General features: G+C 40.6%; 1 protein-coding gene and 1 long non-coding RNA gene across 2 annotated transcripts in view; one reads left to right on the top strand and one right to left on the bottom strand.

The window, feature by feature from the left end:
* Positions 1–4,630: 4,630 nt before the first annotated feature.
* On the bottom strand, positions 4,631–7,648 carry LOC127564215 (uncharacterized). The gene is made up of 2 exons (XR_007954207.1): positions 7,011–7,648; positions 4,631–5,430 (listed from the first exon to the last, which is right to left on the bottom strand). It is a non-coding gene; the product is annotated as an uncharacterized LOC127564215 (long non-coding RNA).
* An 880-nt stretch (positions 7,649–8,528) lies between these two features.
* CDK14 (cyclin dependent kinase 14) overlaps positions 8,529–20,500 on the top strand; it is a 545,438-nt gene continuing 533,466 nt past the window's right edge. Inside the window, 2 exon segments of the mRNA XM_052000624.1 lie at positions 8,529–8,709; positions 17,010–17,041. Of these exon segments, the coding sequence (XP_051856584.1) occupies positions 8,619–8,709; positions 17,010–17,041 (123 nt within the window). The 5' untranslated portion in view covers positions 8,529–8,618.

Below are 20,500 nucleotides of genomic sequence, written 5' to 3'. Positions count from 1 at the left end.
AATTTGATTAAAATGTAAGATTAGAATTTCTAAAATCTATTTTAATCACTATGTGAATTAGGTAAGTCATTTCCCCAGTAAAATAAGGATCATGTACTTCTTTCACTCTCAGCTCCCATTATATTAATAATGGGAAATAATGGAATGAATGATGTGAGGATTTTATTTGAACTCATGTTATTAAATACATACAAAAAATCAGCTTAGCTGTAGAGTGAGAGGGAGATAAACTGATAACAGCTAGCACGGTATCACTTTCACTAGAACTCCTCTCCATGACTTGTAAATATTATGTATGATAAATTAAGTACCTATGCAGATGAACTGACAGTAACTATTGGGATACTGGAGTTAGAAGGGACTGAATCTCTGGGATTAATTGTTCCTAACAGAACCTGATCAGTTTGACCTTCAGGTATAAGATTTCAGATCACTGCAGCTCTTGGGTGATTTCATCTCAACATGTGGAATTCAATTACAACAAAGGACACCTGAATTTTGGTGGATGTCACATGATAAATTGAAATAGATGGTAAACATATATTAGAATTACCTCACTCATATTACACATATCTTTCATTTAGCTAATACCAATCAACAAATTATTTGGCACTTAGTCACATTAAGGAGTATAATAGACAATAGATAGCATTTTTTTAAAAAAAAGCCCTCTAGTATTTTTGTTAGTCATTTTTGTAGTTTAAGATGACAGAGCTTGACAAAAATAAACAAACAAAAACTGAATTAATTCTTCACTATTAGAAGGTATTGTTATTGTTTTGTGTGTGTGTGTGTGTGTGTGTGTGTGTATGTGTGTGTGTGTGTGTGTGGCGCAATTGGGGTTAAATGACTTGTTTAGAGTCACACAGCTAGGAAGTGTAAAGTGATGCAGCATTCAATTTCAGATCCCCATCTATCTGCCCCTTAGAAGTTTTAAGGACTATTTAAGTCAAGAATTGAAGTTAAAATATATGAATTCATGCTTTGACTTGGGTAATTTATTTTCTCAAAATTATCCCTAGATTTTCATACTTGATATTAAGTATGATATTAAGTAATTTGGATTTTTTAAAAACAATGTGATGTGTTTTATAAAAGAAACCAGATTCTCTTAACACATAGGCAAAATAAGCATTATGAAATACATTACAAAATAACAAAAGCAAACAATTTAATGACAAGTGACAAAATGGAGACTCGATTCCTAAATGTGCCAGCGTCAACAGTGTTTTATGATCAACCTGTTAAAAACTGATATACCTATAGTTATTTCTCTTTTTCCTCCTTTTATCCTTTCTACCACCATCCCCAAATATAGAAAGTCTGGTCTGCTGCTGTTGAGTTTTTGAGGGGAAATGATTTAGAGAAAAACTGCATGTGTTTGAAATTCTTGAAACTTGTTTTCATTCCAGTTCTCAATTTTTTATCATTTCAACTTGCTCCTTATCATCTTTAAGACCAAGCATTATCTAATTATGAGAACATGAAATGTACTGTGGGAAGCCTGGAGTTCCATTTTCTAGCTTCCCATTGACTCACTGTGATCTTGGTGCATTTCTACTTTGTCCTGTGCTATTGTGTTATACTACAAGGGTACCACAGCGATTAACCAGGTACCTATAAAGATCTCTGAGATTTTATCTAATCACATATATTTCTGCACCTTTAATTATTCAGTCTTATGATATTTTAAACTAAGTAAATCTTGGTTTCATTTCAACTTCAGGTCAAATAATCACAAAGGTGATTTAGTCCAATGCCCTCATTACACAGATGAGGAGAAAAAGGCCCAGGGAAGTTGCTTAAAGTTACAAAGGCAGTAAATTTTAAAGCCAGGATTCTGATTCCAGATCTTATGTTTTTTTCACTGCATGGTGTTAAACATCTCTAACACTAAATGTTCCCTGGCTCTTCCCTTCAGCTTGTTTCTAGTTCTACTCTCTACGTCTTTTCCATTCTCATTTCTGAGTTTTTCTCTTCTCCCAAGGCAATAGTCATCCAGCTCCTAATTCAGAAAAGCTGTCTCCCGTGGCATTTGGTACGGCCTTAACTTCATCTTGGAGGCAGCTAGGTGGCCACAGTGCATAGAGTTCCAGGTCTGGAGCCAGAAAGATTCCTTTTCCTGAGTTCAAATCTATCCTACTCTTACTTGTTCTGTGACACTTTATCTCAATTTCCTTATCTATAAAATGAGCTAGAAAAGGAAATGGCAAAGCATTCCAATGTCTTGGCCAAGAAAACCCCAAATAGGGACATGAAGAATCAAATCAGACATGACTGTAACAAGTGAAGAACTGATTTCATCTCAGAATAAATAATCTCTTTTCCTCATTTGCATCACTTCAATTCCCTTTCCTAGATTCTAACTCTTTCTAGCTTATTCTAAGCTAATTTTTGCTTCTTTAAACCCCAATTATGCTATAGTATTTTAAAATTTAATTCCTTCCATCTTTATCACAAGACCAGCGTGAAGGATTTTATCAAAGGCATCGATGAAATAAAGGTCACCATACTATCACTTCCATACTATCACTTTGTTCTACACCACTAGTAGTACTCGCAAAAAAAAAAAAAAGACTAAACTAGTAAATCAGATGGACAGTTTGCTTAGATTTCAGCAAGGAAATTATCAAGTCCCTCTCATTATTCTTGTGTGAAAAATGGAGAAGCAAGCTGCAAAATAGTACAATTATGTGACTGGAAACTAGTCAAATGGCTGGTTCCAAAAGATAATTACTCAATGTCAGCAAGAATGGAAAATTTCAGTGGAGTGCCTTGAATGTCTATCCTTGGTCTTGTGCTATTTAATGGTGACTTGGATAAAGGCTTATTTGACCTGTTTAGGACATTTTCAGATGCCATGAAATTAGGAGGAATAAGTAATGTGCTAAATAATAGCCAGTTTCGTTAAAGTTCAAGACTATTGGACAGAATACTTTGAGATTTAATGGTGACAAATGAAAAGTCTTATTCCTAGAGTTCTAAAAACTTACTTTACAAATAAAAGTAAGCCAGCCAGAAGTTTGTCAGAAAACTATATAGGGGGCTAGGAAAACTGCAAATTTAATATAGTCAGTTGTGTGGTAAGAGAGAAAGAAGGGAGGAAAGTACAGTGCCCTGGTCAGACCACATCTGGTCTGAGTATTGTGTTCCATTCTGGCCAGCACATTTTAAAGAAGGACATCAATTAGCTAAGGAATGTTCCAGAGTTAGGAAGCCAGATGGAGAGTAGCCTCGAGAATATATCATATGAAACTCAATTGTGGGACTGCGGCATGTTTAGTTTGGAGAAGAAAACAACGTGATGGCTGTCTTTAGGTATATGGAAGACAGATTAGTCTTGTTATACTTGGACCCAGAGAGTCAGAACCCAGGAATGATGGGTGGAAATTGCAAAGAGGTAAATTTGGATTTGAGCTAGGAAAGACTTTCTAAAGGTTAGATGCCAGTTTTAAGCATAAGTGACCTGGGTGAGCCCCGATTGGGTAGTCAAGTCTCTGAAGTGTTTTCCAACTTTGAGTCAATGAATCTCATATGGTCAAGACCTATCAAATCCATTTGTAATACCAATGCTCTTTATGCTCAGTGGACAGTGATGTGTCATCCATATATATGCTCCCTCCAACAATGGAGCTCACAATCCATCAATGCTGCCCATTCTTATTCACATTCTTCTTAATATAATATGAAATGAGGATTCATGCTGAGCGTCATACTTTAGATCCTAAGATGGAGATCAAGGGAACAAAGCCCTCTATCAATTATCATTGTAATATGGGATGGTGACTAGATTTGTGATTTCAAAGGCAGATAGCTCCCAGGTAAAGAAATTCTAACAATACAACTTAATGGCTTCTCTATAACTTAGTTTTAGATAATTGATTAGATTCCACAGGGCTTCTTACATTTTTTCCTCCACATGGCTCCTTTTTGCCTGAGATTTTTACATGACCCCAGGTATGTGGGTATATAAAATAGATATACAAATCAAACATTTACTGATAATAAATCATAATTTTACAACTCCCATATTCAGTTCCAAGACCCCATGTGGGGTTGCAAACCACAGTTTAAGTAGCTGGGAATTATAGGCCTGGAAGATTAAATAATCTACCTATAGTCACCCAACCAGTATGAGCCAGATTTTCCTGTCTTGAAGACCAGGTCTTTATTATTCCACATTGAAAAACTATATACATTTTAATATAACTTTCTATTACTATCTTCTTATACCTAGATCTTAATTATGCACAATTATAACTCACTAATAGCATTATCTCTATTATTTATGTCTGTTTATTTGTTGTTCAGTCAATTCAGGTTTGCCAAACTCTTGGTGATCCCATTTGGGGTTTACTTGGCAAAGATACTGGAATGTTTTGCCATTTCCTTCTTTAGTTCGTTTTACAGGAGATTGAGGCAAATAGGGTTGAGTGACTTACCTAGAATCACACAACTATTCAATATCTGAGGCTGGATCTGAACTCAAGTTTTCTTGACTTCAGGTCCAGTGCTCAATCCACTGGGCCCACCTAGCTGTTCCATTTATATAATTATAACTTACTGAAAATCAGTTATAATATGCAAAATCCTGTGTTTTACTTCTGAGTTGGGTTATACACTATTTCACTTTTTTTTTTTTTTTTTTTTTTGTAGAATTTATTGAGCATGAGGACATTCAAATATTTAGAGGTTTCTGCTTATATTAGGTAGTCAGAGCCCTGGAGTAAACAATGTCAAAGGTGGAATTCCTTTGCCAGGCGGATGAAATCATTTTAATTTAGAAAGGTCAAGGTCAGCCACTGAATCCTGAACCATTCAGACTAACTTCGACTTTTATCTTGTCCCTGGACAAGCTGATGCTTCAGCCTCACTTCAATTCGTGAGCAAATTATTGGTGGTTCTCAAACAGGAAAAGTCACCTTTCTCCAATCACAGTCAGTACTCTCTGTTCCTGCAAAATGTTTCAACCAAATTCTACTTAGTACAATATAAATTCCAAGATGGGAGGGACCATTTTGTCTGTCTTTCTAACCTCAAGGATACAGAGTTTGTCATTTAACTGGTCAGAGTTTATTGAGCAATTGTATGTGCTGGGTTCTGTATTAAGTACTGGAGATATAAAGAAAGGTAACATGGTTTCACTCCCAAGGGGCTTACAGTCAAACAGAATGCAAACAACTAGGTACAAACAAGATGAAAGTGAGCTAAATGGGGGTCAGTTCAAAGGGAAGGCACAAAGATTAAGGAGGATTGGGAAAGGATTCCTGCAGATGAGGCTTGAAAGAAACTAGGAGGCAGAGATGGGGGAGAGAGCTTCAGGCCAGGGTAACAACCACTGGGAAGGCTAAGAATTGCTTCTTGGGAGGGGCTCTTTCCAGGAGCTACAGGAGGCCACTTCCACAGGTGAAAGTGGCAGGTGTAAGAAGCCTGGAAAAATAAAAAGGGTACAGGTTAGAAGGGCTTTGAAAGCTCCTAGTGTAGGTACTTTGTGTTTACTTAATAGAACTGAATTGAAATTCAAGACAAAGCATATTATTAGTGGTAATTTTAACAATAATCAACAAATACCACTTCATTTGAGAACTCACTTTAAAGCTCCACTCTTTGTAATTTTTTTTTAACAGTTAAGATTGGCCATACTAAAGGATTATTTATGGTAATGGAGACCAAGAGGGGGAAAGGGATGATAGAGATAATAGATATCCATGGATGCTTCCAAAGTTTCATTTTAGCTCTCCATGGAGCTTCCAAAGTTTCATTTTAGCTAAGTTACAACTGTCCTGCTAGAGCTGAAAAAAAGATGAAACTAATGGATTTGGGCTAATTCTTTTTCACTCTTTTAATCATATGAAGTTTATTTTTTAAAAATTGGGGTGGTAAAGGAGGATTAAAGTATTTTTTTAAGCAAGTTATTGGCAGAACTGCTAAGAGCATCTGGACTTGCTTTGTAGCTGCTGGGAGAATTCATGGACATCCCGGGATGCTGGTTGGGAAGCTTTGTTCCATCACTTACACATGTGTTGCTGACAACTTTCTCTGAGTCATATGAGGAAATGACAAAAAGAAAACTTTTCCTGAATTAGACCACACAGGATGCTTTCTGTGATAGATGGAGGCATCAGTATCAAAATGCCTGGTAATTTAGCTCATTTTATTGCTTTTATACGTACTGTGTCTATGAGTAATTATTTTCTCAATCACTATTCACTATTAGACTTCCCGGAAGTCAGCAGTTAGTTATTATCCCTCTACCCCCATATTCTTTGTCCTTAGTGATTGAGATTTCTTAAACACCTTTAATGTGCTCAGCACTATTATGAATAAATCAAAGGCACAGTCCCGGTACTTCAATTTACAATTTAAGGAAGGTGGGGGAGGGAGGGTTTGTTGCAAGATAAAAATCTTTGAACAAAACACATATTCTCTCGAACTTCCTTTAAAGCAAACAGCATTGTCACACCCTCCCAAGTTCTCTCATTGCTTACACAGCCAGATGACTCAAGATTAGCAACATTTCTATTCACAAGAAGTACTGGTACCCCAAACCAATCACATTCTAGCCCTCCCCCGCTTTCCTTTGGAGACTTTGGCTATCTGGATGTTGCCCATTTTATTAGGCTCTAGATGATATGTGTCTGAAAACTGTACAATTGCAAACTCTCACCAGTCCAGTGGTTTAGAAGTGGAGGAGATGGGGAGGAAAATTTCCATTTCTAGCCATTTAAGTAACATGGTATTGTGGGTATTCGGGGATAATATAGCATATTAGAAAGAAAGCAAGAAACCTTTAGATGGCCAAGTGGAGAAAGCCCCTGGACTTGGCGTCAAGAGGACTTAAGTTCGAATCCCACCACACTTACTAGCTGTTTAATCCCGGGCAAGTCACTTAACCCTGATTGCCTCAAAGAAACTCAGAAAGTGTTTCGGTTTGGAAGCCGGGAGTAGAGCCAGATGCTCTGTCGCTAAAACGGGACTAAGTGTGTGATCTTGGGCGTGTGATAACTCACTTTTGGGGACTCCCAAAAACTTCGTTTGCAAAATGAGGGGATTGGATAACATTCTCTCCGGGGCCTTCTTGTTCCAAACCCACGAGCCGCCTAGGGCTCGTGTTCAAATCCTGAGTTAGCCACTTCCTGGCTGTGCAGCTTCCAAGAGTCACTTGGAGTTAAAATCAAAAGGAGGGGTTTTGAACTAAGCAGGACTTGGACGATAAATAGCTGCAAGTAGTTGTAGGAGGCTAGATTGATTCCCAACAAGGAGCTGTGAGAGCCCGAACAGGGGACTTCGTGGCTCTGGGCCTCAGTATCCCCATCGGTGAAGGGAGGAGGCAGAATGACCCAGTGACCTCAGACGTCCCTTGCAGTTGGAGATTGATGACTGGTTGCCTTTCCTCCAGGTCTTTCACCTTCACAGCTTCCTAGGCAAGCGAAGGATTGACCTTAGCCTCCGGCATATTTGATCACCCAACCGCGGACGGCGATAGAAAGTGGGGCTCACAGTCCTTCCCCCTTCCTTTCAATTTCACACACCGTTAATTTCTGGGAGGAAAAACACGCTAATCACAACGATAAACTTCTCAGCGCCCCGCCTGCATCCCTCCCCGTTTGCCCCCTTCTCCTCGGGGTTCCCCGTCCAGCTCGGCCGCAGTCCCGCACTCGCGCGTCGTGCTTCCCTCCCCGTCCGACCCCCTCTGGTGCCGAGGCTGCGCCGCGAGGGTCCCCAGCCTCGGACACCGAGCGGCCAGTCCGGGGCAGCTCGGGCTCGCGGCGCGCGCGCGTCTAGCTGCCTAGGAAGGAGGAGGGGGCGGGGGCGGAGCGAGGGGGCGGCGTGGGCCGTCCGGGGGCTGCTCCCTCGCCGAGGCAGGGGGAGAGGAGGGGAGGGAGATGACGCGGCCTGGGAGCGGGGGAGCCCGGGCTGCCGCCGCCGCCGCCGCCTTCGCTGTCCGCCGCTGCTGTTGCTCGGCGCCCCGCGCCGCCGCTTCCGAGGCTCGAGCCGCCGGCCACCGGACGACCGCCGCCTAGGCGACCCGGGGCCGTTCTTGGCCCTCGCCCTTGGTCTGGGCTTCTGCGCCGGCCACTGGACAACTTCTCCCCCGGCCTCCCGCCCTTCATCCCTCCCGCCTCGGCGCCCGCCCTCCTGGAGGCTCCTCGTCTCTTTCTCTCCTGGCCGACCCAGCGCCCGCAGCCCCCGGCCCGGCCCGGCGCGGCCGCAGTTTGTCAGTCCCCCGGGGGGCGCAGGGGGTGCAATGCGCCAAGCTGCGGGGAGCTCCGCCGCGGCGGCAGCCGCTGCCCCGGGCACCACGTAGAAAGTCTCGGCGAGCGGTGAACAGCGGGAGCAGCGGCATCGGCGGCATCCGCAGAGAGCCGCGACCCTCTGCCCCACGCCCCCACAGCACCGACGACGAGGGTCAGGCCCGCCGGTCTCGGGAGTTGGTCTGCTCGGGCTCCACTCTCGCTCGCCTCGCCTGCCTAACCGGAGCTGGAGCTGCCGCTGCCTCCTCCTCCTCCTCCTCCTCCTCTTTCTCCTCCTCCTCGCCTGCCCGCCCCCCTCGGGCTCGCTATAGTCTTGGGCTCTGGACCAGGGTCGGGAAGTTTCCCGAGCTGCGCAGAGTCCAGATGTGTGACCTGATTGAGCCCCAGCCGGCGGAGAAGATCAGCAAGATGAAGAAGTTGCGCCGAACTTTGTCGGAGAGTTTCAGCCGGATAGGTGAGTCTCTGGGGGCTGCCGGCCCACCCTTGGTCTCATCCCCCGCTGCCCATCTCCCTAAGTGCCCAGGTCCTCCGCCTCCAGCCTCCCTTAACCCCCTGCTTTCTTCCTCCGGGCAGCGCGCAGTTGGGGGCAGCGATGCCCGGCGTCCCCGGTCACGGGCTCTGAGTCCTGGGATGGGTGCCCAGTCGGCGTGTCCAGCACGCGGGGTTGCACTTGGCTTCCAACCTGGGGAGGGTGGGGCCAGGACCGACAGGTTCCTCCCTCGCTCTTCTCCGGACCCCGGAGGACACTTGGTGGGGATTCCAATCGGTTATTTGCATTTGTCCACCCCGCCCTCTTTCCCTCTCCCTTTCCCATCCTCCCCCCGACTGTCTGCCCTGCTCTTGGGTCCTCCTCCCATCCACAAGACCCCATAAAGCTTGATCGCGGGACACTGATGTCACCGACCAGCCCGGGTTGGTTTGCTCAGCTTTGGGGATTCTTGAAAAGATGGACACCCCGGGGGACGTTTGCGAACGCTAGAAACTAAGAGGAAGTGGCACATCTAGCGTGGGACCTTTTGTTTGGCACTTAAGGCTTCCGAGAATGCTGGGTTTGCTGGGGACGGGAGCTCTAGCTTTTGGAGGCGCGAGATACCCACATTTTCTGGATGCTTTGCAACATGTGTGCTCAAACTACCCATTAGAGTGGATTTCAACTTGGTCCATTGTTAATGATAGGAACAATTGACTTCATTCATTTAATTACAAAAAACTTTTTAAGAACTTTAGGTGAAAACTATCCTCCATCTCCCCCCCTCCTCCCCAAGTATATATATATATATATTTAAAGCATATTAAGTTTAAGTATTGTCAACAGAAATTGCCCCTGAAACTTAGCAAACTTGGCAAGATACAGCATCTTGGCCACTGGGATCATTCGTCTGCCTTTGGTTGTGCAGACAGCAGGAAAATTCTGTTTTTTTATTAAACTGAACCATCGTGTCCCATAGGAACTAGGTCTTTGTTTCAGGTATTTAATGTCCATGTTAATGAAAGTGTTAAATAGAAAATAAAGCACAGAAATGTCCAATTCCACTCTTTCCGACACCGAAAAAGGAAAAATACTGAGATGCCTTACAGAGATTATATATATATAGTCTATGTGTATATATTTTCACAGTTGCAGATATATTTGTGCTCAATTAACTTTTAAAATTTACAAACATTCTAAAAATGTTCAGCTATTCTTTTATTTTTTTTCTGGCAGCTCTGAGGATATGGAATCAGTGGTGGTGGTGTCTTTGTTTTCCTTATGAATAGATAAATCAATTCAGATTATAAGGCCCAATCTACCTTTAGATTCTTAAGCTCAAGCCTAGAATTAATATGAATATCCAAATTTTCATTGCATGTAAGTTTATTCATCAGCATTAGAATTACTTAGAAAATAAAAGTTTCAAGATTAAGAATCAGCATTTGAAAGTAAGTACTTTGGTGCTCAACCAGTGTTTATTATTAATAATACTGGTAATTTAGATTCTACTCCAAATGATCATATAGGCTTCTGCTCTTGCAGTCCATTAGCCTAATGTTTTAAAAACATTTTTCTATGTATTTTCTAATATTAATGACTCTGTTGGAGTCAAGCCAGTTTTGTATTAAATAATTAATTTCAGTTGCCTCGGTAAGAAACTAAGAAATGAATACAAAAGATAAATTTAATATCAGCTGTGTCCATGTTTAAATAATTTGGAAGTCTGTTTTTTATTTCCATTCTGTAAGACCTGGATTAGCCAGACTCTTAGGGAAGTGGAATATGGTAGGCAATTGAAATTTCAAGTTTATTGAGGGTTAGTGATCAGAAGTTTGTTTTCTAGAATTTCAACCCTTGTTGAGATTTTTAAAAATATTTTTTAAAAAATCCTGCTTTATAGTATAGTGAATATGATTGATTGCTCCTTGGAGTTCCTGAAGGCCCTTATCCCAAACATTAATTATTATCATAGTATACTGTAAATATAGATTTACAGAGTCTAGGAGATTGGGTTAAAGGTACATTGAGATTGGGTCATATATTAGAAGTTGCTTTTTGGATTGATCCTTGTTACCTATTTATTTTCTTGTAATTTTCCTAAAGTAAAGATTGTATTGGAAGGTTTTTAGGTATTTGGGTTCAAACTAATTGGAATTTTGTTGTATTAAGATTACATTTTAAAGATTACACTGTTGAAATAGTTGAGAAAGACTTGAGGAAGAAAGCACTGTGAAATGAGGAAAGAAGTGACAGCTATAACTTAAGAGTTTTTGGCTTTTTTCATACATCAAATTATCTTCTCTCTGTGTTTTAGTAGTTCATAGTGGGATCAAATTGCTGATACTTTTCCCAGTTCTGCAATTTGACACTCCAGTACCCTTCTCCTTCCTAGCCTAACTCAGATGGGATTATTGCAGAATGCCTGCTGGAAATAGCATACTTCTTACTGACTTAGTTCTGCCCTTTATTTTGTGTGCAATTCCTCAGGGTAGTTTAAAATATCTTGTGATACCGGTAGCATTGTTTAATTGTAGGCAATGACAAATTGCCCAACTAGGAAATCTTGGTTAACAATGAAGAACAATGTTTGAAAGTACTTGCTGTTCAATCAGTGTTTATAATACAGCCCATAACAAGTTAGGAGTGGCAACATGAAGGCCTTATTTGCTCCTCTATTAAATTGGTCCTGCAAGCTTTCCTCCCCTCCTGCAGTAACCATGGACAAGCTGAGATTACTGCCTATAAAAGGACCTATAAAACACATTGATTTTCAAGCGACAGAGCCCTAATTTGTGAGGTCTGCCAGAGTGACTGGGATATCAACTGGGCCTCCCGCATAAGACTTGTATAATTGAATCTTAAAGTCACCCATTGATTCTAGTTAGAAGTGTTTGTAGTTTATGGCTAAATAATGTCAGCATCCCCTCTAATTAGGAATTATTGTAGTTAGCTGTCCAACACATTTCTTTGGTTTTTACTTGATGCCAATAAAATGAGATAAAAAACAGTGAAAACCTACTTTATATTGTTCAAATGATTTAAAATGTGTCCTTATAAATGTTTTTGGAGAGCCAGAACAGGGTTAGGAGATGAGGACATGTTCCAGGGAACCAAATTAAATTTCTTTAGATTCTTTTCTGGCGTAATTTTGCTATTGAAACAATGTATTGGAGCAGAGAGTGGGACGTTCTATGTTTAGATAATTCTTGAGTATGTACTTATTTATTTATTTTAGGCTTAGCTGGTCCCAGCATTGAATCTAATCAGAACATCCTGGATCACTGCAAATATAGATTTATAATTCTAAATCTGAAGCACGATCTAGGGAACTCCAACTATTTGAAGATGGCAATTACGACATTAATTGATTATAAAATTAAGGATCAAAATGATTTCACACAGTACCATTTGGAAACAGTCCTATAATACACTAAGAACTTTAATCTGGAAACCAAGACATTTTAATACTTGTGCTTGTTTATATTATGTTCTTTTAGGAAAGGGTATTTTTTTTTTTTTTAATCAGTAAAAGCATCACTTGGCTTGGAGTGCCTCAAAATGGAGAAATTTCCTAATGAGAGGAAATGCACAATTTCCTTAAATGGGTTAATAAATAGCACTCCATTAAACCAGAAGAATGTTGGCAGTTTGCTTTTCCTTCCTATAGTTGTGGGAAATTATGGGTTAACATTCACATGAATGATTAATGACATTCACTGTATATCAATAGAGATGCTATATGAATGTTTAGGTCAGAATTTAGTCATCGAAGATACTTTTAATTCACGGTGCTTATCCTTGTTAAAACTGTCAGAGTGGAGGGTTCATTATTTAGATTTTTTTATGAATGCAAAGTATTATTCATGTAGGGGAGTATTTTCAAAGGGCTTCTTAGACCTACAGTGCTATTGTGGTAAGAGCAGTTTGTCCTTGTGGGTCCTGGGGCACAACTTGAGAGCTTTTTGGATACCTTTTAGATATATTTGTCTTCTAACTTTTTTTGCTATTGTTGCCCTCTCCCATTTCCCTTCCTTACCTTTGTGCCTTTCCATCTCACTTCCTAATCACTGTCTTCCTTAAATCCTAGAGTAATGTATGAATAAAAGGGAGACTAGTGGAAAGAGTTTGGGGCTAGGAGGTGTGATATAGACAATTCCACTCTCCCTCACCTCAGTTTGTGATTTGGGGGTACAGGTATTCATCCCTCTGTCAAAACAGGGCCCAACTCCTCCCTGCTTTTCTCATTCTCTTAGGCCCCTTTCTCCATAGAGGATTTACTCGGTGTGACTATCTAAAAGCTTAATAGGACTTATTGGGACAATTAATTTCTTCTCTATTACCAGTTGACATCCTTTCCTACTCTTACATGTCATTAACAACGTTGGAGTCAGAATTTTAGTGTCGGAAGAGCGTTTGGAGAGCCTCTGGTTTAACTAAATCTGAAAAAGAAGGCCTTCTTAGGCAGAGGCGTCAAACACCCTTTCCAAAGGCAGCCGAACCAGATGAAAATGTAATAGGTACCTAACAAAAGAAATAAAAGTACAGTAGAACATAGATAACTGTAGGCTTTAAGACTAAATCAATACTTGACTGTCCGGATTCCCTAGTTCCCATTTCAGTTTGATGGCGGTGCCCTTGCCCTTCCCCAGGAATTGCTCAACACCCTTTGCTTGTAGACAGTCCATTCCCCTCGTGGATAGCTGTTATCATCCTCATCCTCATCCTCATCATCAGCATCATCATCAACAACTAGCATTCCTAGTGCCCCTAGTACCTGAGCCTTTACAGATATTTATGTTACATTTGGGGAAGATAGTTTTTTGTTTGCTTTTCTAAGTTTTTGGCTCGGAGCCACACAGCTGGGAAGGACCCGAGAATGGATTTGAACTCGGGCTCTCGTGACTCCAAGCCCAGCGCTCGGTCCGCCTGCGCCCTGAGTCTCACGGGAAGTCTTGGCTGCTTGCAAGTCCTTCCCCGCGCGGAAGGCTCTGCTGGGCCTGCGGCTGGGTCCTCCAGCATCACCCTGCTCCCCGCGGGACGTCAGCAGCAGAAAACTGGGGCACTGGAGGAGCCTCCCCGCCTGTGAGGAGCTATTCTTTTGTGCGGACCCTCCCAAGCCCCTTCCGGGACGGTGTCTGGCGGCCCGGGCGGGCTCCGCCTCAGTTTCCTTGTTTGTAATGGAGGTGATGATAACGCCTGCCTCGGGCAGTGGTGAAGATGAGACAAGGACCGTGTAAAGCACTTGGTAAACTCCAAGGGGCTGCGCAAGTGCTGGGGATGAATTGCTAATGCTAACATGAGTAATGACTGCTGCTGCAGTTGCTGCTTCTGCTGCTACCATCTTGACTTATGGCCTGCTGTTCCCCCAGAGGACATTATCTGCCGGAGTTTTTGAATGTGGTCTCTCGCTGTCTCTGTCTCTGTGTGTTTCTGTGTCTCTGTCTCTCTTGTTTCTTTGTGTCTCTCTCTTTGTCTCCGTGTCTCTGTCTACCTCCCTCTCTCTATCTCTCTCCCTCTCTCTCTGTCTCTCTGCCCGTCTCTATCTCTCTTTGTTTCCCTGTCTCTTTGTCTCTCTGTCTTTCTCTCTACCTCTCTCTGTCTCTGTCTCTGTCTCTGTGTGTTTCTGTGTCTCTGTCTCTTTTGTCTCTCTGTGTCTCTCTCTTTGTCTCTCTGTCTCAGTCTCCGTGTCTCTGTCTACCTCCCTCTCTCTATCTCTCTCCCTCTGTCTCTGTCTCTCTGCCTGTCTCTGTCTCTCTTTGTTTCCCTGTCTCTTTGTCTCTCTCTCTGTCTTTCTCTCTGCCTCTCTCTGTCTCTGTCTATGTCTGTCTCTGTTTCTCTTTCCCTTCCCTCCTTTCTCTCTCTCTCTCCCCCCTCCTCGATTTCTCTCTTTCCTTTCTTCTCTTTTGCTCTCTCCCCTCCCTCTTTCTCTCTTCCTACCTCCCTCCCCTTTTTCTACCTCTCTTCTATCTCTCTTTCACATTCTCATTCTCCCTCTTTCATAGGGTGGGGAGATGGAATTGTTCTGATGGCAGATATCTTAATCTCATCTGACATAAAATATGTTATAAAGAGCAAATAGCTAAAATGTTTGTGAAACTAGATTGTAGTGTTCTTGGAAGGGGGAGGGGGAAAATTTTGTTTTAATATAACACTATACCTGCTGTAAATTTTTTGTTGTTGTTGAATAAGTGACAAGAATATACATGTGTGTAGCTATTAAATATTTTATTTTTGTTTGCCTTAGTATATTAGCATATAGCTAAAGTCATGATAAATAAATTGATTAGGAATGAATGCTGTGATTTATACCCTAAGATCTTCTATGCTATAAAAAGTTGAAATTATAGACTTATGTGTAAATATAAAAATGATATAAATTATAAATTATTAAATTATATAAAAGGCTTATATAAACTATAAGGTTTCTATTGACTAGTATAAACCATGAACAGTTTACAGTGAATCAGTTAACAGCTGGGGCTGGAGAAAAGAATTTTTTGGAGTCAGCATTTCTGGGCCTGGAAACACCCTCCACCTCACCCAGATGGAGGTAATTTAGTGCTTTAGTGAGATGTTGGGGGCACTGAGAGGTTATGGGACTTTACTGTGCTTGCCTAGTCAGTTTATCTTTAAGGCAGGACTCTGTAATTCTAAGGTATCCATTAGGTTAGGCTACTTCTGGGGCAGCTTGAAGAGTATTGGACTAGTGATCCTTTTGGTTATCTTAACAAAATACCTCCCAAACTTGTGTGCTTCAATTCTTTTGAGGATTTTATTTTCATATAACAATCAACTGGACAACAGGGCAACAATTAGGCCATTTTTCTACAAGAGAACTTTTTTTTAAATTAAATTTTATTTTTTTCAAAGATCTTTTTCTTCTCATCTACCCACCTCAACTGAAAAAGCAAGAAAAACAAAATCCCTATCAGAAACATTTTTAATGTGTATAGAGATGCTAACAGATCAGGTTGATTGTACAAGTAAATTGAAAGCAAGATTAGAAAATCAAGACTGTAACCAAGTACAGACTTTTTATTTTTCATTCATTAGAAATCATTCCCTATGGTAAAGGATTGTAAGCTATTTTACATTTATAAATTTCAAAGAAGGGGAACAAATAAGGATGAATGATTCTGGAGAATATTCATTATTTTCCCCTTTTTTTGTATCATTAGAAAGGACACATTTGTAATATAAATTAGTGAGTGGGAGAATTTTTTCAGAACTATCCATAAGCTTTGATTTCACAACTTTTGACTTAGGTCTATTGTTAACAGGATAACTGCCCATCTCATTTTGATTTTTGCAGCTACAGTTTAACATAAGGTGGACTTTGGATATTATTCACTATCTTTGTTGTGCTGCCAAATATTATACTGCATTAATTAAAATAGTTCTGTTAACCTATCAACTTTAGGTACATCAGTCAGTGCATATATATTTCTTAAAAGATACACATATTTTTCAGTGCTTGTGGGATTTAATCCCCTAGAGATCAGACCCCCGCACATGAAAAATTAAATGATGCTCGTACTCATCAGTGACAATATTCTAGTCGTGCAGATGGGCAGTTTATTTGAATTTCAATTCAGGTCTCTAGTAGCTTCCAGAAAATCTTTCAAACTAATTATCTTCTTGAATAGTGAGTTTGCTTACTGAACTTATTGTACAAAAAAAAAAAAAAATGGCCAAAATGTTATTTCTCCGGGCTGTTGATGTTTTGACACCTCAGACCTCTCCCCCACATCTTTTTAACTTCTCTGGTCATTTCAGATGGCCCAAGGAATGCTCAGCAGAGTGAGGCTGTGTCGTTGGAACAATCCACAAGAAATAATGACTGATCCATTTGTGACACACATCGGGCCATAATTCCTGCATAAAATTTTTGGGTGCATGCAAGAAAGAAATGTGAAAAAGGGAAATATTACTTTATAATTCTGGTTTGGTTGTACTTTCCTGGAAGTGTTTCGGAGTGAATAAGAATGGTAGAAAAGATTTCTTGTAAACGCCATTTTTCTTTACCTGAAAGGAGAGTTTGATTTACATATTTATGAAAAACATTTCACAAAGATGCATGCTGTGCAATTCCATATCTCATTTTCGCTTTCATATTTTGATCACAAAATTGTTATTCAGGCTAGTGTAGTCTTTGCTTTCTGAAACAAGATCACATTATTCCATCTCCCTGCATCCCATCCTCACTATGTAACATAGTTACTTTTGCTCTTTTTTCAAAATTCATGACAATAACGGTTTCCTTTTCTTTTTTTCTTTTAAAGCTTTGAAGAAAGAGGACAGCAACTTTGATGAGGTAGGTTAAATTCTTTATCTTATGTTGGATGTATTTAATTACTGCCAGGAATATTCAATGACTGCCAACTTCTCACTTGGAAACAGAATGTTTGTGTGTTTTGTTTTTGTCGGCAAGTGTTTACAACTTTCACACTCATGTGAAGTGGTGATTCCCGTAATAATCAGACTTAAGTTTATGGGGATTTTGAACTTTCAGGTTAATTTCTTGCCAAGGAACAGGACAGGAGGTATGGGGAAAGGGAAAACACCCTTTATGTATATATATTAAAAAATAGCATTGCTTTGTGTTTTGTTGTTGGTGTTTCAGGTAAACGGATTTTGTGTAGTTGCTTTTGATGAAAATGTTCCAGAAGCCACATGTGACATATATAGTTGCATTAAACCTACAGCCTTAAATTGGGTACCATTTTAGATACATTCTCCATTGGGCATTTGCTACAGTGTCAATACCACCCCTTCTCTCCCAGCGTCCCAGAGGAAAGATTGACTTTTTGTGTTCCAGTTTTCCCAGTCTATCAGATCCCACATCCAACTTCTTTGTTCCCCTGATATCGAGTGACTAACAACCTTTCGTAATAAAGTAGTGGAAAGTTCTTAACTTATCTGCAAAGGTCAATTTTCACTTGCTAAGCAAGTTTATTAAACACCTACTCTGTGCTAAGTACTATTTCATGTAGCTTCAATGTAGTTTTAAAGTTATATTTGACTTCCAGATTTTTTAAAATAATAATAAGAAGAATCACTTGATGAAAGCATGTATGTAAATAGACAAAGATCCTATGATGGTATTGTAATGCAATCCACTCAGAGATCCAGAGAAAATATCTTTCCTTGTTTGACAATGTTTTACCCAAAGTCTTGTCACTTCTACCTAGTCCATTTACAATGGACCTATGTATGGAATGTAATCTCAGCCATCTGGCTAGCCTGAGATTCTGGGACTTTCAGCCCCACCTTACTTTCACTCCCTCCTACCCCTGGCTAAAAATGTATGTGGATCTCAATTGTGTCATTTGACTTCCATGCTCTATTGCTTTCTAAGCCATCTCTATTTGGTTTTCCTGCAATAAATTATACCCAATTAGAGTCTCTGGTCCCTTTTTCCAGCATCTCACTGAATTTTGTTACTCTTGGTTCGGAGCAGCAAAAACTTTTAATTCACCCTTGTAATGAATCTAGTTCTAGTTCTAGTCTCCTGACCCCCATCCCCTGGGGCTTGTGGTGGGTTTGATTCAGGCTGTTTGGGACTATTTCCCTTGGGGAAGAAAAGGTCCAAGCTTTTGATCTAACCCAGCGGTTTTTATTGGTGAAGGGAGCGCCCTCTCCTCCAGTGCTAATCTGCCATTGTTTTGCTCTTCATCCTTTTCAAGAGTTGTCTGGCACTTGGCAAATTAAGCAGCTTGCCCAGGACCACCCAGAGGCAAGGACTTTAATCTCTTACCCAGGTCTAAAGCCAAGACCAGTTTTCAAGCAGTGTCTTTAGACGGGATAAACTTTCTTATTGATCATTGTTTCTGTCCCACTTAAACCCTCCACAGAGGCCAGAGCCCCAAAAACTAATCGAGCTTTGTGGAGACTCACTCCCTTAATTTTACATTTGAGGAAGGAAAGGTGAAGTGACTTATGGATCAGTGGGTGCCCTGGTCATGGGTACAGCAGGCTCCTGTTAGATTTCACTCTGGTAAATAAGCTCACTTCCTCCCAAACCTTCTGGTCAGTGTCTCTTAGCAGAAACACTGTCTAGAAACAGTTAAGTGGTAGAGTGGTTAGAACTGGATTTGGAGTCAGGAATTTCCTGCTTCCCAAGTTCAAATCTAGCTGTGTAATCTTGGCCAAGTCACTTTACCCTGCTTGCCTCAGTTTCCCCATCTGTAAAATGAACCAGAGAAGGAAAGGGCAAGCCATTCCAGTATCTTGGCCAAGAAGACCCCAAAGGGGGGAGGGTTCCAGTCAGAAAGTGGGTACTGAAAATGGCTGAACAACATAAGGATCTAAAATAAGGCTGAATGTGACTATGTGTATCATTTTAATAACACTTTTTTTAAGTTGGAAACTTTGTTATATAAGAGAAGGTGTCCTGGATTAGATTAGGGGTCCCATACTTGAGTCTCACCTTTGCCACTGAGTGGGTACGCGATTTGGATAAATTTTGATTGTTTCTGTGCCTATAGGAGGGCACCGAACTAAGCCAATTCCAAGATTGATTTTATCTAGTCATTATCTAATCATAAATAGTTATCTAGTATTTAGACTAGTCACATGCATATTTGAAACAATGACAGAAGATTGGGTACCTCTTAAATGGCAAATCTTGACAAGTCTTCAAGACATTTCTGGCAAATTCAAATCTTGAAACTTGGGGGCCAACTCCCCTTTATTGCTATAGAGCCACTAGCATCTTTCCTAAGACAATATTTATAGTAAGAGAGAAGGATGTTCCCTGGATAGTCTGCTCCTGAGGTTGGAGGGAGGAGGCTATGTTCTTGTGGTAGAAAGTGGCCCTTAAACTTTTTTATTTTTCTAGTATTTTTTAATGAGTACCTGTGCTTTGGATTTCTTTCTTCCCCTTTTTCCACATCCGAGCTTGAGTTTTGCTGAAAAGATAAGAAAGAAATATAGACACAATTTGCAAGAATTTCTTTTTTCGGTTTTACTACTTTGAAATATTCTTCCTTGCAATTACAAACAAAACAGCCCCTTTTAACAATAGTTAAGAACTGTGTTTAAATGTTAGAGAACCTGACACAAGGCCTTGAGCAGATCTGCAGTCCTAAGCAAAATATTTGGCATTTCTGGGAGGCCTGCAGATTTGGAATAAGATAGCTGAGCCGTGCACAAGTTTCCAATAGCCTCTGAGGTTTTATTCAGGGGCTTTGTTTTCCCTTCTCACCCCCACCACCAGCTTTTTAAACCCTTTCCTCTTTTTGGCATAGAGAGTCTTGGATTCTATAGTCTTGGTATTTTGTGCCATTAATTCCCTGTGTGACATTGAGCTTGGATGTGCAGAACTTTTACACAGGTGCCCAAAGTGAACTGGCTTAGTTTGTCCTTAGGCTTGTAATCACACTCACATTGCCAGCTTTTTCATTTGTGGCTTTTCCTCAGCTCAATCCGTAAATGGCTTTAAACTTAGGTTAAGGCATTTTAATAGATGTCCAGACTCCTTCTCTGTTCCTTGTGGAAAGAGTTTGAATTTGGGCTTTGCTGAGAGTCTGCAGCTAAAGAATAATCCTCTGGGTGATTATTCATGATCTCTTTCACCAGTCACATATGCATTACAGCCGGTGATGAAGACCAAATAGAAAAAAAGCCAAAACATAAGGGAAAATTCCCTGAATAGTGGTGAGATCTTATAGTAAAAGGGGAAAAGGCCAAAAAAACCCCCAAACCTCTTATTTTGATTTGTTTGAAAAAATTTGACCTTGGGTTTAAACTTTCTTAAAAAAACCCATTTATT

This window comes from Antechinus flavipes, chromosome 5 (genome assembly GCF_016432865.1).
Source record: "Antechinus flavipes isolate AdamAnt ecotype Samford, QLD, Australia chromosome 5, AdamAnt_v2, whole genome shotgun sequence".
NCBI classification, from domain to species: Eukaryota; Metazoa; Chordata; class Mammalia; order Dasyuromorphia; family Dasyuridae; genus Antechinus; species Antechinus flavipes.
Note: the sequence above shows the minus strand (reverse complement) of the source record. Positions and strands in the feature narration are given on the sequence as shown.